Source organism: Cuculus canorus, chromosome 20 (genome assembly GCF_017976375.1).
Source record: "Cuculus canorus isolate bCucCan1 chromosome 20, bCucCan1.pri, whole genome shotgun sequence".
NCBI lineage: Eukaryota > Metazoa > Chordata > Aves > Cuculiformes > Cuculidae > Cuculus > Cuculus canorus.
Genome location: NC_071420.1, coordinates 4,811,729 through 4,828,714, shown reverse-complemented (window position 1 = coordinate 4,828,714; position 16,986 = coordinate 4,811,729). Strand labels below are relative to the sequence as shown.

Genomic DNA, 16,986 nt, shown 5'->3' with positions numbered 1-16,986 from the left:
GCTGTGCCATAGGGATTGTGCCATAGAGGTTGTGCCATAAAGGCTGCGGCGCAGGGACTGTGCCATAGAGGTTGTGCCATAGGGATTTTGCTGTAGGGGCCACCGAGGCCCACACCAGCCCCACTCTGCCTCCTCTAAGAGCCCCATCCTGCCTGCGGCGCGGGAGCTGGCGTGCTCCTCCCGTTCACCACCATCGCTTTTATTGTCTGGCATCCGAGGGGCCTGGCGAGGGGCTCCCCCCGCCGCCCCGCAGCCCCACCAGCCGCTCGCTGGCCTCCCAGAGCGCGTGGGCCAGCCGGTCATCGCGAGCCGGCGGCGATGGCTCCTGCGGGCAGCAGTCGGAGAAGTAGCGTCCACTGAAGCACTCGAGGCCCGGCTGTGTGGCGCAGTGCAGCGTGGTGAGGGCACCCTCGGAGGCGTCGAGGAAGAAGAGCCAGGCCAGCGGCAGGAAGAGCGGCTTCAGCCAGAGCAGCGCATAGCGGAACAGCTCCGTGTTGACGAACCCTGGGGTGAAGGGAAGCAGCCATGTCGCATCCTGGATCCCGGTGGGAAGGGCCCACGTGGGATCTGGCTGCTCTGGAGGGGCTGTGGTAGGGCTGGCCTGGCAGCGTGGCGGCTGGCACGCGGCTCGGCAGTGCAGTGCTCCGTGTGGAACATCGGTTCTGTGCAAGGGAGCACGGCACAAAGGGCTGCTCCATGGAAAGGGACGCGCGGTGCACAGGGACAGTGTGCGAAGGGATCACAGAATCATTGAATCATGGAATGGGTTGGGTTGGAAGGGACCTTAAAGCCCATCCAGCTTCACCGCTGCCATGGGCAGGGACACCTCCCACTGGATCAGGGGCTCCAAGGCCCATCCAACCTGGCCTGGAACACCTCCAGGGATGGAGCAGCCACCACTGCTCTGGGCAACCTGGGCCAGGGCCTCCCCACCCTCACAGCAAAATATTTCTGCCTAAGATCTCATCTCAATCTGCCCTCTTGCAGCTCAAAACCCTTCCCCTCATCCTATCCCTGCACCTCATGGAAATGGACACACGGTGCACAGGGATACCACACAGAGGGGTGCTCGATGGAAGTGGAGACACCACGGAAAGTGGTCCTCCATGGAAAGGGCGACACCTTGCCAAGGGCATTCTGTGCAGGGGGATGCTCCACGTGCAGGAATTCTCTTTGCAAAGGCTGCACCATGCCCACGTAGCCTTGGTTCCTGCAAAGCACGTGCCATGCGGAGGACGCTCTGTCCCACCATCCCCAGCTCCGGGTCCCTACCTGGGTGCACGGCGTAGCACGTCACCTGGGTGCCCTGCAGCCGCGTGGCCAGCTGCCGGGCGTGCAGCACGTTAGCCAGTTTGCTGTCGCAGTAGTCCTGGAAAGTGGAGAAGGGCCCTGGGGGCGGCTGGCCCAGGGCGTCAAGGCGCAGTCGGCCGGCGCAGTGGGCGCTGGAGGCGACGATGACGATGCGGCTGGGTGCGCAGCTCTGCAGCCGCTCCAGCAGCAGCTGGGTGAGCAGGAAATGGCCCAGGTGGTTCACCTGGAAGGGGAGGCTGAAGCCATCCTCCGTGATGCCCCCGGCGCTCACCCCTGCAAAGGAAGCCATGGCAGCGCGTGGTGGGTGCTCGAGGGGTGCAGGGGGTACGGGGGATCCCGGCACTCACCGGCGTTGTTGATGAGGAGGTGCAGGTAGGGCTCCTGGCGTAGGAAGGCACTGGCAAAGGCTCGCACCGAGCGCAGACTGGCCAGGTCCAGCTGCATGAACCGCACCTCGGCATTCCCGGTCTCCTACAGGCACAGTACAGCCTGGAATAGGGCTGGAGTGGGGGCACCCAGCTCAGGGGGTGCAGCAGTGGGGAGGTGAAGGTGCCTTGTGCCGGGCTGGGGGAGACCGTGCAGTCCCTGTGGTGCAGGGTGACCATGCCCAGGGGTGCTCTGGGGGTCTCCTGGGGAGGGCTGGGGTGCTTGGGGGTGTCCCAGGGGGTGTCCCAGGGGTGCTGGGGGATGTGTCCCATGGGACTGTCCTGGAGGTGCCTTGTGAGATGGTCTATAAGGGTGTCCTGAGGGTCCCCCAAGTGTGCCCAGCACAGGAGTGTCCCAGGTGTCCCCCAAGGTGTCCCAGGGTCCCATGGAGGTGTCCTATGGGGGTGTTTTGAGGGTCCTACTGGGGGGTCCCATGGGAGGGTCCCAAGGGGGGCTCTGGGAGTCCCTCGTGGCTGTCTCACGGGGGTGTCTTACAAGGATCCCACAGGGGGTGTCTGCAGTCCCAAGGGAGTGCCTGGGGTCCTATGGGGGTGTCCCAGGGGGGTTGCACAGGTCCCATGGAGGTGTCCTATGGGGGCGTTCTGAGCGTCCCATGGGGGGGTCCTATAGGAGGGTCCTGGGGGTCCCTCGGGGCTGTCTCACAAGGATCCCCCAGGGGGCGTCCTGCAGTCCCATGGGGGTGCCTGGGGTCTCTCAGGGGTCCCACTGAGGTGTCCTGTGGCGGTGTCCCGAGGAGTGTCCCATGGAGTGTCTCGGGGTTGTGCCACGGGGTGTCCTGTGGGGTGTCCCGGGGGTGTCCCATGGAGTGTCCTGGGGGAGTGTCCCATGGAGTGTCCTGAGGGTGTCCCAGGGGGGTGTTCTTTTGGATGTCTCATGGGGTGTCCCAGGGATGTCCCATGGGCTGTCCTGGGGGGGGGGGGGTAGGGTGTCCCAGGGGATATCCCATGGATTGTCCCGGGGGTGTCCCATTGGATGTATCATGGGGTGTCTCAGGGTTGTGTCATGGGGTGTCCCGTGGGGTGTCCCATGGATTGTCCCAGGGGTGTCCTGTGGAGTGTCCTGTGGAGTATCCCGGGGGTGTCCCATTGGATGTATCATAGGGTGTCTCAGGGGATATCCCATGGATTGTCCTGGGGGTGTCTCTGGGGTGTCCCATTGGATGTATCATGGGGTGTCTCAGGGTTGTGCCATGGGGTGTCCCATGGGGTGTCCCACGGGTGTCCCATTGGATGTATCATGGGGTGTCCCAGGGGATATCCCATGGATTGTCCCTGGGGTGTCTATGGGGGTGTCCTATGGGGTGTCCCATTGGATGTATCATGGGCTGTCCCGGGGGCTGTCCCGGGGGTGCCCGGTGCCCGTCTCACCGCTCGGATGCTCCTGGCCGCCGCCTCCCCCCTGGCCGCGCTCCGGGCCGTCAGCACCACTCGCGCCCCGCTCCGCGCGAGCTCCCGCGCCGCTGCCGCCCCGAGCCCCGCGCTGCCCCCTGCGGGACCGAGCCGTGAGCCTCCAGATTCCCGAGAGCCCCGAACCCCGCGCCGCCCCGGCGGGACCGAGCCGTGAGCCCCGAGCTCCGAACCCCCCGAAAGCCACAAACCCCGAGAACAGAGAGCCACGAGCTCCGAACCCCGAGAACACCCCCCGAGCCCCGAGTCGCCCCTACGGGACCGAGCCGTGAGCCCCGAACCCCGAGAGCCCCGAACCCCGAGAACAGAGAGCCACGGGCCCCGAACCCCGAGAGCCCCGAACCCCGGGAGCCCCTGCAGGTCGGGCCGTGAGCCCCGAGATTCCCGAACCTCAAGCACGGAGCCCCGAGAGCCCCGAACCCCGAGAGCCCCTGCGGGATCCGCCCGTGAGCCCCGAGATTCCCGAGCCCCGCGCTGCCCCGGCGGGACGGAGCCGTGAGCCCCGAGCGCCCCCGGAGCTCCCGGTGCCGCCGCTGACCGGTGACGATGGCGGTGCGGCCGCGGATCCCGTTGCGGTCCCGGGGCGGCGGGGGGCGGCGCAGCCCGTGCCGGAGCAGCGCGTACAGCGCCAGCAGCAGCGCACAGCCCAGCAGCGCCCACCCCATCCCGCCTCGGCCCGATTCGTCCAGCCGCGTCCGGCCTTGTCACGCTTTGTCCCACCTCCTCCCGCATCATCCCGCCTCGTCGCACTTTGTCCTGCCTCCTCCTGCCTCCTCCTGCCTCATCCCACTCTATCCCGCCTCGTCCCACCGTGTCCCACCTTGTCCCTCCTCGTCCCACCACGTCCTGCTTCATCCCACTTTATGCTGCTTTGTCCCACCTCCTCCTGCTTCATCCCACTTCATTCTGCCTCCTACCACTTTGTCCCACCTCCTCCTGCCTCATCCCACCACGTCCCACCATGTCCCACCACGTCCCACCTCCTCCTGCCTCATCCCACCATGTCCCACTTTGTCCCTGCCTCGTCCCATGTGCCCACCCTTGTCCCGCCTCATCCTGCCATGTTCCACTTTGTCCCACCGTGTTCCGACGTGTGCCACTGTGTCCTTGTCTCACCTCATCCTGCCTCATCCCACCATGTCCAGCCATGTCCTCCTTTGTCCCACCATGTCCTGCCTTATCCCACGCTGTCCTGCCTCGTCTCTCCCTGTCCCACCTTGCACAACCAGAGCCACATGGAAGAAGGGCTTTGTCTGCAGGAACATAAGAATCATGGAATGGTTTGGGTTGGAAGGGACCTTAAAGCACATCCAGTTCCAACCCCTGCTATGGGCAGGGAATTCCTGGCACCAGGAGGAGGGAACATCCTACTGAAGATAGTCCCCATCCCATTGAAGATGTTCTCCATCCAGCTGAAGAGTTGCTAGATATCCCATCGCTGGGATGACAGTCAAGGCCAGGTCAGGCCTCATCCATTTGAAGACAGCTCTCAACCCACTGAAGACTTCCCTGCTCAGTGCAGGGAGGTTGGACTAGATGACCTTCAAGGATCCCTTGGAACCCAAGCTATTCTAGGAGTGCAGGGACAGGACGAAGGGAAGAGTTTGAAGCTGAAAGAGGGATTGAGATGACATCTTAGGAAGAAATGTTTTCCTGGGAGGGTGGAGACCCAGAGCAGCGGTGGCTGCCCCTTCCCTTGGAGGTGTTCCAGGCCAGGTTGGATGGGGCTTGGAGCAACCTGATCCAGTGGGAGGTATCCCTGCCTGTGGCACGGGGTGGAACTGGATGGGCTTTGAGGTCCCTTCCAACCCAAACCATTCCATGATTCCATGACCTTCCAGTCCCCATCCTGGACCTCCATCCTCCTCCTCCTCCACCCCCAGGCAGCCTCCATTCACCTGTTCCTGCGGCTCTTCTGCAGCCGGTGACTGCGGGGAAGCTCCAAGTTGTGGTGACAGGAGTGAAGACAAGACAGTCGGAAAACAGAATGTGAAGTATTTTGTTTTTATATACAGAATACAGGAAAGTTTCTGTAAAGTCTAAAACGTTACAATCACTATGTACAGTGGAGCTCGCTGTCCTGCTGCGGGGAGGTGGCTTCGAAACAAAAGAGACAGACAGGTTACGACAAAACGATCTGCTACAATAGACAATTTGAGGAACGTCATTACCACATGTAGCACTGTACACAGCTTTAAAACATTGAAAAATGCCATCACTGATGTATTTACACAGAATCCAACACTTTTCCTTATTCAAAATAAAAATAGGATGGACACCAGGAAAAGAACTCGTTTCTCACTGCCCATAATACACAGTAGCTACTTGTAGTGCAACCATAGCAGGGAGGGATGGGAAAAAATAACTGTGGGAAGAAGAGCGCTTCTTTACATTAAATAAAACAATGATATTGTATAGATTTGCTGTATGAAAACTGTATTTCTCTTTTAATATAAAACTATTGTCACTGGCACAAAATAGAACAAGTTTCTGATTATTTTACAACTGCGTGGGAACGATCTGTCAGAGAGAGTCCTCGAGTCAGACGGCGGTCGCCCCTCGCTCTGACGCGTCCTGCTCTCGCTGCAGTTTTCCTTTTAAAATGAAATGTATAGTACAAATATATGTGCAAATGCCCCTAAAACTTGAGCAAAAAAAGAAAAATTAAAAAAAGTTAAACGTTCTTCATTTCATGCAAACGGCGTGTGAACAGTCTCTGGGCCGACATAGAAAATCCCACCTCGGTTTGTACATTTTTGCACTGTAAGAGTCTCGATTGAGGGTCTTTTTCCTTAACTCCAAAAGCTCTCTTCCTAAAATTCCTAGGGAACGGAGTTGGACCGCAGCACGGGCACCTGGTGGGGTTTCAGAGAAAGCTTCTCCTCCAAGTCCATGTCTTGTACTAAGGCAGTGTCCCCCTTGGGCTGTTTGGTCGCAAATTCGGTGATGCTGAAGACAAACTGCAGGCAGCCCAGCTTGATGTAACTGCCGTGGTGCAGCAGGGCTGTCCCCTCCCAGCCCGCTCCGCTGCCTCCGATCAGGCTGGAGCTGCTGGCTTTGCAGTTACAGGGTTTCCGATGCTGCCCTTGTGCCTGCGAATTCATCACAGCGGCTTCTTCATGCGGCTCCTCTTCCTGTTTTCTGCTTTTATGTCGTTCTGGAAAAGAAAAAGAATCCATGTAAGAGGCAGGCAGGCCGAAACCGGCGTGGGATTTCATCACCAGGGGCGACTGCGGAGGGGCAGCAGGGGTAGGATCCGCTGGCCAGGAGGATAAAAGAGACGTGGGAATCTCTTCACAGCCCTGGAGAGGTACAGGCATTCAAACATTTATTTTCATAGAATAGTTTGGGTTGGAAGGAACCTTAAAGATCATCCAGTTCCAACCCCCCTGCTATGGGCAGAAACACCCCACAAGATCAGGCTGCCCAAGGCCCATCCAACCTGGCCTTGAACACCTCCAGGGATTTTGGAAGCCAAAAACAGAGAAAGCCGATTGGGTGGAAAGCAGGAGTAAGGGATGGCTCTAACACAGCCCAGGTCGCTCACTCACAGCTTGGGAGGGGAGGACGCGTATGGGGAAAGCCCTCAGTGGGGCTCCCAGCGCAGCCCATCAGCCAGAGACCTGGCACTTGGATAACTCCAGCATCGGAGGCTGGAGCGGGGTTGACAGTGGAGCTCTTGGCTGGCCGAGGCACCCCCCAAGCAGAGGAAGGGCTTGTGTAACTCAGGCTGAGGCCTGTGGAGACTCCTCCTTTGGAAAGAGGTGCAGTGACTGCTGCAGAACACGGGGCACCAAGAAGGGATGGATTTGCCCCTGCTGCTGTCCCCCCTCTCAGCTCCCTGTGGCGTTACGTGGGGCGGGCGCTGGCTCAACACTCACTTATCACGCTCTGCACTTTGGCAACAATACTGCTGGGAGGAGTGGGTGTCATCTTCTCCGAGAAGTCACAGGAATACAGAACGTTGTCCACAGTCGTCCCATGCTCACTGTAGTTCAACAGCTCGTAATGCTTCGTATTCTGAAAAGAAGAGAAGAGGAGGGAATTGACACACGCAATCAGGAAGGCTTATGCCCATCTAACCCGAGCACTGAAACACAAATCCCCTCTCCCTATCGCCGTTGGTGGTTAAATAAGAGCAGTTGAAATATCCTCCAGCTTCAGAGACCACCAGCCTGACCCTCGCACACGGCTTGTGCCTACAGCACAGCTGGCGTTCCAGCAAGAGCTGCTTCCCAGGATGCTTCCCAGCAGGGAAGGAGAGCCAAAGGAGCTTTGAAGAGAAGTGGGTTTTACCTACTGCACTCGGACCAGCTGATCTCTCATAAACAGGGCTTCAAGCTGATTCTCACCAAGCGAGCGCACCATTTAACAGGCGTGCTGAGGCAGACTTGGCCCCAGACCTGTGCCTAGGGAAGCACTGTGCTGTGGAATGCAGACAAAAGATGGCAAAAGGGACACCAGCAGGGCTGCAGCAGCCGCAGGATAGGGACAGCCTGGGATTCACAGGCCTTTTAGAGACACTGAGATGCCAGGAGACGTTACCGGGACACACAGCGTTACACAAGCAGCGTCACGCTCAACTGAGCTTTGCAGAGGATGTTGACAGAGCAGAGGAGATTTCAGGTTAGCTCACAGGAATCGTCTGAGGGCTGAAGACCTTGTCCCTCAGGGATGACAGCGCTTTAATTAAGCTATAAAAACTCCCCATGCACAGCAAATTCTCAAGTAACTTGCTAGAGAGCCGAGACAAAGGCCAGGCGTGAGCTGCAAAGGCCAGCAGCGGGAACAGCAGAGAGCGCCAAGGAGGGGGAATTCTCCCTCTGGAGCCACCACAGCCACAGGAGGCCTGCTGGAGCATGGAAGAAGTTCACTGCCTAAAGCCTGATTTAGAATAGACCACTGTGAGGAGATGCTTCCACACAGATTTAAGGTCTGGATCCCATTACAGAGTGTGTTCTGTAGCTTGTAGTGCGCCGGAGGAACGGCTAAAGCCGGCTCTGGGTTAATCCTGGATGCTGCTCAGTTGCTGGTTGACAAATGGTGATATAAAAGACACTATCTTGCTTCAAAGACCATTTCCACACTAAGAGACATCTCCAGCAGTGCTTTTACTGGCAGAGCGGTTAGTCTACTTACTTTAAGAACAAACTAATCTCTGGACTGTAGTTAAGGAGCAACTGTGAACCTCTGTTTATGCTGAGGTGCCTAACTGGAACTGCAGTTGAATAAATAATTGATAGAGAGTCCTGCAGATGGCATGAGCACTCTGTACCACCCTCACACCTGAAAGCTGGAGACTTGGGAGCAGTTGCCAGCTTTGTTCCAGCTGAGGTTCAATGCAGACACATAAAATTCAGCTTTTATTAAGAATGCAGCAGGATCAAAAATTATCGAAGCGTTTCTATGACTTTTTCTTTCCCTAGACACCGGCAGTGACAGCCCTTGCTTGCGGTCAGTCTTTGTCCACAAGCAGTTAGCTCAGAGAAATCACGCTGGCAGAGCTCTGTGCTTCAGAAAAAGGGGCTGACAGAAAACGCTGACGCAGCCGTCACTGGAGTGAAACCATTCACAACCCTGGCTCTTACTTTGTAGTCCACAAAGGAGCACCACACAAAGACAACCTGCTGCCTCCATCTCCAGCTCCTACTGGCCACGCATGCTGAATAATAAAAATACATAAAATTCCACCCCACTCAGGCACTCACCTCATCGTAGAATATGCAGGCATGTTTGCCAGACACATAGTTACAGTGACCATAGCTTGTAAGGCACACATCCATATCAGCTCCTGTCAATGGGGAGGACAAAACAGGCTCAGTTTATTTCAGAAAAAAAACCTGTCAGGCAGCAGAGAACAACAGACAGAATTAAACTTCAATTAGCAAAACAACAGGGGAGCAACTGCCTTTGTCCCTGCTCCCAGGACTGCATGAATAATGCCTCGATAAGCCACCACTGAACAAAGTTTCAGTGGGGGAAGGGAAGGCTGGCAGCTCCATGAAGGTTGAAGAGCATTTCACAGCTCCTGGGTCTATCCAGAGCGCTGGAAGAATCTAAGCAGAAAGAAGTGAAACCTGCGAGCAAACTGTAACTCTTCTCTCCATCAGTCAGGCTTTAAATCTCCAGGGGAGCCATTCTGCTCATTTTGACACCAGCCAGGTTAAAAAAGCACAACCCTACAAATATTCAAGTGGATGGGGAATTTCCACATTCCTTGGTAGCGAAGAATTCCAGTAGAAGCAGCCACAATGCATCTGTTTTCTTCAACACCCACTTGGCAAATACTGCAGGAGAACCACCCTGATTCCAAAAGGTCAGGGCAGGAAAAACTTACTCACCTGTCCCAATGTAGAGGGTCCGATAGCACATATTGACTGCACCCCCCAAGCCCATCAGAGGATAGAACACAGCCCGGGCTTGCACTTCCTTTCTTTGCGCTGCAAGATAAAAAGAAAACACTTGAACAATGTTATCAGCTACAAAGGCTGCTTGACCCCAGTGTCCCCAGCATTAAACTCTCCAAAATGCACAGATTTGAAGGAGGATGCAGTCAGCTTTGGCCTAAACTCCAATTCCCAACCCTCTAGGAATGTTTGTGCACTAAATGTCTTTTTGCCAGGCAGGGAAAATTTCTCTCTCCAGTCACCCACAAGCCGTGCAACTCGGGGAACGTTAATACTGAGTGTGCAGAATCCAGACACACTGAGGAAAGCACAAGCCTCCCACCACTATTCTTAATTTCTTCCACTCTGGGTAATCAAAGATCCGAGTCTCGCTGTCAAAGTGCCACTTCAAAAAAAATTGGTGCTGGTGAATGTCATCAACTTAACAGCTGTGATTTCAGTTCTAGTGAAGCTGCAGGAAAAACCCAAGGGTTGAACAGGGCTTGTCCACAGACCAAGTTGGCTCCCAGGACAGGGTGATTTACTGAGCAGACTCCTTTATCTACAGGCTGGTCCCTCCGGCACCAATGGCTGCTCCAGGGCTGAGCCTCCAGACCAGGTCCCTGGCAGCCAAGTGCAAATCATTCACACAAGCCCGCATCAATTGGGCAGAAAATCATCTTCTTTGAAACAGATATTGAACTCTGGGGGACCACGCGGGCCTAGCCAGGATTTCACAGCTGTCTTGGAGATAAGCTGCTTGTACGCACAGAGTTTAGGCCTCTTCTGATGCTACATCTGCAAAGCAGTTTTACACCACGAGTCTGAAAACAAATCATGAGGATTACAAGAGATTGTTTGCAGAGCCGCCTATGTGAAGAACATTGACCACACTGAGTGGCATCACTGGACGTGCAGCACTCAACACGGCAGACATGTGCAAATTCCCACCTCTGCCCGCTGCCCTGCACAAGTCCTTCCAGCTGCCTGGCTCTGCTGGGCTCACAAAACGTTCTAGTATTTCATCAGCAATGCTAAACAGTCAGCTGGATGCAGTTCCTGCCCAAAAAGGGCAATGGGATAAGACAGGACCAATGTGCCTTTCAAAGGGCAGAGTGCTGAAGAATTTCCAGAGCGGGTCTGTTAGGAGCAGGCAGGGAAACAGCGGGAAGCAGCTCACGGCCCAGCCTGGTGCCCCTACAGCGGTGTTCAAAAGAAGATTGACAAAGCATTTAGAGAATTTGGTGATGCAAGTGAGCAAGCAGAGTTTCAGAAGGTTGTTACTGACTGCCAGCAGACTTCCAGATCTTATCTGCGATATTTACCCCCCCCCCGGCCTAGCAGAGGGGGAGCAGAGACCTGTTCCCCAACAAGGCTGTCCAGTTAGCGCTTGAGAACGGATTAAAAGGACTGGCTGTATGCAGAGGAAGGGAAGCCACATTTGCCTTGCAGCTTTAGGTGTCAGCATGCCAATACCAGTGACCAGAAACAAAGCACACGCTCAGGAATCTGGAGATTTCCAACAGAAGCACAAGTTGTTTTCCATTATTTGCATTAGCTGCATTTAGCATTTCAGCTTGACACGGACATTACTCCGAACAGGCAACAAAGTCACACACGTATTCTGTGCCCCAGTCCCTCCTGTTTGTGGGCTTGTCTCACAAGCAACTTCCGCAGAAAGAGAGCAGGATCCCATCTTTCTCTTGCCCATCTCAAAGGTGAGGGAAAAACAAAGCAGCTGAACCTTCCCATCCCTTGCTAATTCTAAGATGAATAAAACACATCTTCATTCAAGATTTCCAGCAGAAGCTCAAAAGTTACAGAAGACATTTTCATCGCCATAATTTGGAAATAATTAAGTAGAGGGACCTGCAGGGTTTTCTGGCCAGTGGAAATTCAGAGCGGTGGGGAATGAAAGGGGAAAGGCAGCATCACACAGACACCAGAAGAAGAGAGAGATCTCCTTCAGTGAAGAGGCAACGGAGCGCCCAAAAGCTGTGGCTCAACATAACCCAACTATTCTAGGGCTGCTCTTACCTTCGATGTGGTTTCCCACAGGAGATTGCTGATGGGAACTGACACTGCTTGCTAGAGACTGAGCTTTGGAAGGAAAGAGCTGATGTATTCTCTGCAAGGCCAGAAACTTGATCAGCTGCTCATCCAGCATATTTATCTCAATCTCTGTTAATAAACAAAAAGCAATTAGTAAGTTATTCATGGAAAAGGGAACAATCTTAGCTGCAGTGTGTTGAACTGTCCCACTTTCAAACTTGTCATTTGCTTCAAGAGCAAAGACCCGACAGATTCTGCAATATCAAGAATCTTACATAACAAGTGATCTATTCCTTTATATCATCGCCTGTGAGCAGCGTGCGAGGAGAGCACCAGTGACAGCCAGAGAGCTACAACCGAGACAGCAAGTGGAATTTTAAGGTTGAAGTCTAGGGGAACAAGGACTAATAAGCTGAAAATCTGCTGTTTTGGTTCAGAAGCAACAGGTCTGCAGAGGTGGACAAAAGCAGGTTGGGTCCTGCTTGCGAAGCTTCATTATTTACTTAAATGTCTCACCCTACATTATGGAAGAAAGCTGTAACCACCTTTGAAGTTGCTACAGGCACATTCCTGAGGCAGGCGCTTTCATAGCAGGGTCAATTAAACAAAATAGGGCAATTCAGACAATATTATTTATGAGCTTTAAAGCAGATCTGTTGCTGATAGCTTTGAGGTATTTCTATTTGTAAAGCCCTACAGAGGTCTGCTTTCTGGCAGCAAGCAGGCTGGCAAGCCTCTTCTTCCAAGAGCTTTCTCCACATCAATGACAGCAGCAAGGAGAAGAAGCAGAGCTAGAATGGCCTTTCCTGATCGCAGAGAGGGAGTCTAGGCAGGCTGAGTAGTTGGGGTTCACCCAAGAAAAGAGGGTCACACTGGTAACGTCAGAAAAGCTGCTCTTCAGATGTAGAAGGCCGTCTCTATCGACGGCCTCACTATGCTCCTGACGATTGCTGCGCAGCAGTCTCCTCCTCCTGAAGTCACTCTGCTATGGTTTGGCATTTCTTGCCAAGTGCAACAAAAGGAAAATAAAAAAATAGGCCAGTCTGGGAGAAGACTGACAAAAGCAGAAATAAATCAGAGAGTTAACCGACCCATCTGAGCATTGCCACTCAGGTGACTGCTTGACTACAAGATCTATTGCTGCTGGACTTTGTGCCCGTTGGGAACAGCTCTGGATTGCAGCTAGCACAACATGGCAGGGCTGCAGGTTTGTGCATGTGAATTCCACCTGGAAAGCAGCCCGTGTGCAACAGCTTTGTGATGGTTCCCCAGAAATGCTTCAGGCAGAAGACATTTCATCAGCCTTGCTGCCTTGGCAACACCACAAGGAGGGAGGCGTGTGACATATTTAAGGTAATGTATGCCCACCTTCACCTGACTACAACCCTCCTTTATCTCTGGAACTTTTCCTCAAGCGGAGACCGAATGCGCTAGGGAAGCAAACACACAGGGCTGGCAGAGACTGATAATGAATTAAATACTTACCGCCATCCATAAATGCTTTCAGGGAACTGGTGAGGTCCAACATAGCTGCAGAGTTTGAAGTGAGCGATGAGGGTAGCGTTAAAGCGCTTCCTATGGATAAGGTGCTGGGACTGACCTTACCGTCTACAGAGAAAGATGGTGCAGAGAAGAGATGTCACTGTGACGTTCGCCAGACATGCACCCAGCCCTCAGGCTGCACTTTGCTTCCAAGCTGCTTGGAATGACTTCATTTTGCTCCTAGTTATGCTTTGATAAAGGCTGGATTAGTGGTTTCTCCTGCTCGCAGAGGACCCGCATGTTCCTCAGACATGGAGCAACTGCTGGTCTCTACCTTGTGCTCTGGTTCAGGAGCACCTGTACATTCAAGCTCCGACTCCCTGCTTGAAGCAGCAGCAATGACAGACTGGAAGTGATGTCCTTGAGAGACTGGAAAGGTGAGCACCAAGCCCCCAGGAGCCTGAAGAGCTCGCTAAACCCAGAGACATTTGCCAAGCAGCTTGCCTAGGTCTGAACTGCCACATCTATATTTCTGCACCATGATCAAGCCTGGGCTGTACTTCACTGTCTGGTGAGATTGTGACAGTCATAAGCAGATTTTATTATTTACAGAATAAAATCCTACTGCTTTGGCAGTGGCCATGTGGCTGAAAGAAGCAAAGGCAAACGCCAGGAAACAAAACCTCTTTAATGTGTTGTTGGTACCAGATCTTCTCAAGCTGGTTTGCTTTGAACTACTGCAAGCCTGAAATTTATGGCAAAAAGTCATGAATGACTTGTATTTTTGTACTTGGCAACAAAATTTGCACCCACTTTGCATACCATAATTAGTTATAAATGTATATATGCATCATGTTAGATGGAAAACCTATGTATTTACACCTGTCCCAAGAGACCCCGCACCAAAACGATGTTTTAATCTGCATTTTGTAGAACCCAACTTTGCACCAAAGGCAATTTTTTAGCATCTGTAAGTAACTACAAAGTTATAGAGGGTTTACAGTGCTCTTCAAACCACAATAAAGAGGTTTTCTACGAAATGGTCTCATTTCCTCTACCAAAACCTCTCCTAGTTTTGCATTTCTAAGCAGGGCATGGCCAAACCAGCAGCCCTAGCGTAAACAGATTTGTTCAGCAATAAACAAGGTCAGGTACTCCGGGGACTGCTTCCAAACACGAAGTGAAGCTCAGAAGTTACTCAATAAGGAATTTTAAAGGGAATAATAAAAAGTTGTGGCCTCTGGTGCTTGCAGTCACCAGATCTGAGCCACTCCACGCCAGCCTGCCACGGAGCAGCCAGGAGCTGTAAGAGACGGGACAGACAGCTCTGTTGCATGCTCTTCAGCAACTGCTGCAAACCCAGCCTGCACAAAGGGGTCACTGGTTTGAGCATTGAGGTGGCGATGGAAAAAGGAGGAGGAGAACGCTTGAAGTGAAAGCTTATTCTAGCAAAATTTGAGTCATGGGCAGTAACACTGACTTTCAGTTGTCAACACCCATGAATCGATGTTTTTATACTGAAGAAGGTTTATAAGCACTTCAACAGCGAGGACAGAGATGGTACATCCAGCCCATTCCTACCCTCTACAAGTGGGCTAGCAGACACTAAATGTTCTACGGCTTCCCAAGCCTTCACTTCTCCAACATCAAGGCTATGCAGCCGCAAACTTCAAACATATCTATGCGAGGGGACACAACCATCCCCAGGACAGTCACAAGGGTTCACCAGGGAGATGCCAGGCAGCTACTCTGGTGAGCAGGACCCCCCTTGCAATCAAACCAGGGCTTTAAAACAAAGCAGCAGTTTTAAAGCAGCATCACAGAGGCTCGGTGTTGAAACTGAGACAGCAGCCAATTGATTTAGAACTAGTGTTGCTTTCCAGAACTGAAACGGCTCTACTATCCTGCTCCTCAGGACAGAGTTGCCCTCTCAGGTATAGGCAGTCAGGAAAAATACATCTCATGGCTCCCATGAAAGGACCTAAGAGAGGCTACTTGAGAAACTTCTCTTGTTCCCACTTAAATGAGGGCAGACTGCTAGAGCCTTGAGGTTCAGAAGAACATTCGTCCTGCACTCTATCCCAGCCCTAGGGGCCAGGATCAGTAAAGCAGCACATACCTGAAGGTGGTGCTGGTGAACAGAATCTGTTTGTGGACCCCACAGCAGAGATTCCGTCTCCTGGAGCCTGCGGAGGGGTGAGAGCCCTCGTGGCGGTTAGAGGGGAGCCGATGGATCGCAGGTCTGCGGTCAGCGGCGGTCCTATCTGGGTCTGCACATTCTTTCTTTGCAAAGTGCTGGTGGTCTCCAGGCTGGCACAGGAGCTCGATATGGATGTAGGCATACTTGTGACCGGCACAGAACCTCGCTGTGCACAAGAAACAGGTCCTGCCACGTTCTCTGTTTTGACAATGGTTCCAATGGTGTGATTCAGCAGTCCACAAGTTGCCGGAGGCGTGAGGGGCCGAGGCCACGTTTGCCGATGAGACAAAACTGGTACTGTGTTACCGGATCCGATGAGTCTCTGGGAGTCAGTCAACTGTGCTGAAGACTCGGATGAAACGCCATAGAAATGAGGACCGTTTACTTTAATGTCAGAGGCTGTCGGCCCGTTTGAAGTCCCGCAAGATGACACCTTCTTGGATTTATCTATACAAGAGCTGCAGTTGACATCTTCCTGTGACAAAGTCTGCTGGGATTGCGAGGAGCTCAAGGAATTCTGGGTGGTGATCCCTGAGGTACAGGATGACATGGAATAGAGGGAAGGTGTGGGCGCCTTGTCAGCTGCCTGGTAGGGGTTGGCGAGTGAGCCGTCTGCCACAATAACAGGCTTAATATCAGCCTTCTCTGTTTGTTCAGAGTCCCAAAGCGAAGTCATCTGCTTAGCAGATAAATGTTTCAATATGCTGCACTGGAGCGCAACAACACTACAGAGCCACTGGGAAGAAGAAAAAAGTGCAGGTTAACTCAACGGGCAGCCAGAGCTCCAAACCTCAACACTCATCATCAACTTCACTGTTCAACCAGCACCAAGAACTTCAGGTGCTGCACTGTGCACTGACTGCTCAGACGCAGCCTGGAACTACAGCATCTGCTCTGCTGCTCACCTACAAACAGGCAAAAGCTTTGCCCAGAGGTACAAAAGCTCAACCAAAACTCAGTACTGTTTATCTCCATGCTGGAGACAGTACACAGAGGAGCTGAGACTGAAGGAGGGAGAAGGAAGCAGCTGCACTTCCTTGCCCCAAACTCTTCCTTCTCTTGACTCATTAAGTGTTGTAACTCCTCAACTTGTTACAAACACATCTTTCACCAACATGGGCTTCTATCCAAACACAACCCTCCAACTTACACTTCAGCAGGCTGGAAAGAAATGCTGATCTACCTCGCTCTACAGGGATTAGCTTGCCAAAGCTGGGGTGGAGAGGACCTTTCCTTTACACAAGATAGAGGAAGACCAAAAGATTTATTTCAAGTTTTAAGCTTTATGATGAATGTGCACCTGACTCATAGAAAAGAACCCGCCTGAGCTAACAGGAGGACTTGACTGTAAAGCAACACGCCTTCGCATTGTGGGATCTGGCAAAAGTTTCATACAGGCTTTAAACACTCATTTGACCTTGATTTTAAAGTCCAATTCTGTCAGCAGTAAAAGCAGCCCAGAAATCTGACGTTAACATACAAATAAACGTGTCAGAGAGCAGCCTTACATAATCAAAGTGGAAAGTATTTCCCCTCAGCTAGGAAATAAAAATGACATCTAGACAGAAAGCCCTCGATGCCACTCTTAAGGCCAGAAAACTATTTCACCACTTCCCTCAAGTGTCAAACAAGGAGCTCTACATTTCACCTGGAAAGCCAAAATTAAGTTTTAATGGGCAAGGGTGTCAGAGACAAGACAAGC

At 53.0% G+C, this 16,986-nt stretch overlaps 2 protein-coding genes across 2 annotated transcripts in view; both read right to left on the bottom strand.

Annotated features, from left to right (window-relative positions):
* Nucleotides 1-22: 22 nt before the first annotated feature.
* DHRS13 (dehydrogenase/reductase 13) lies at nucleotides 23-3,869 on the bottom strand. The gene is made up of 5 exons (XM_054085002.1): nucleotides 3,703-3,869; nucleotides 3,126-3,244; nucleotides 1,659-1,782; nucleotides 1,273-1,584; nucleotides 23-504 (listed from the first exon to the last, which is right to left on the bottom strand). The coding sequence occupies exons 1-5, from the start codon at nucleotides 3,827-3,829 to the stop codon at nucleotides 200-202; spliced, it is 987 nt and encodes a 328-aa protein (XP_053940977.1). The 5' UTR covers nucleotides 3,830-3,869; the 3' UTR covers nucleotides 23-199.
* A 1,280-nt stretch (nucleotides 3,870-5,149) lies between these two features.
* The window catches only part of PHF12 (PHD finger protein 12), a 32,144-nt gene continuing 20,307 nt past the window's right edge, over nucleotides 5,150-16,986 (bottom strand). Inside the window, exons 9-15 of the mRNA XM_009560216.2 lie at nucleotides 15,204-16,020; nucleotides 13,088-13,210; nucleotides 11,588-11,731; nucleotides 9,506-9,604; nucleotides 8,873-8,955; nucleotides 7,046-7,184; nucleotides 5,150-6,321 (exon numbers count right to left, since the gene is read on the bottom strand). Coding sequence (XP_009558511.1) covers nucleotides 5,987-6,321; nucleotides 7,046-7,184; nucleotides 8,873-8,955; nucleotides 9,506-9,604; nucleotides 11,588-11,731; nucleotides 13,088-13,210; nucleotides 15,204-16,020 — 1,740 coding nt within the window. The 3' untranslated portion in view covers nucleotides 5,150-5,986. The remainder of the gene's footprint in view (nucleotides 6,322-7,045; nucleotides 7,185-8,872; nucleotides 8,956-9,505; nucleotides 9,605-11,587; nucleotides 11,732-13,087; nucleotides 13,211-15,203; nucleotides 16,021-16,986) is intronic.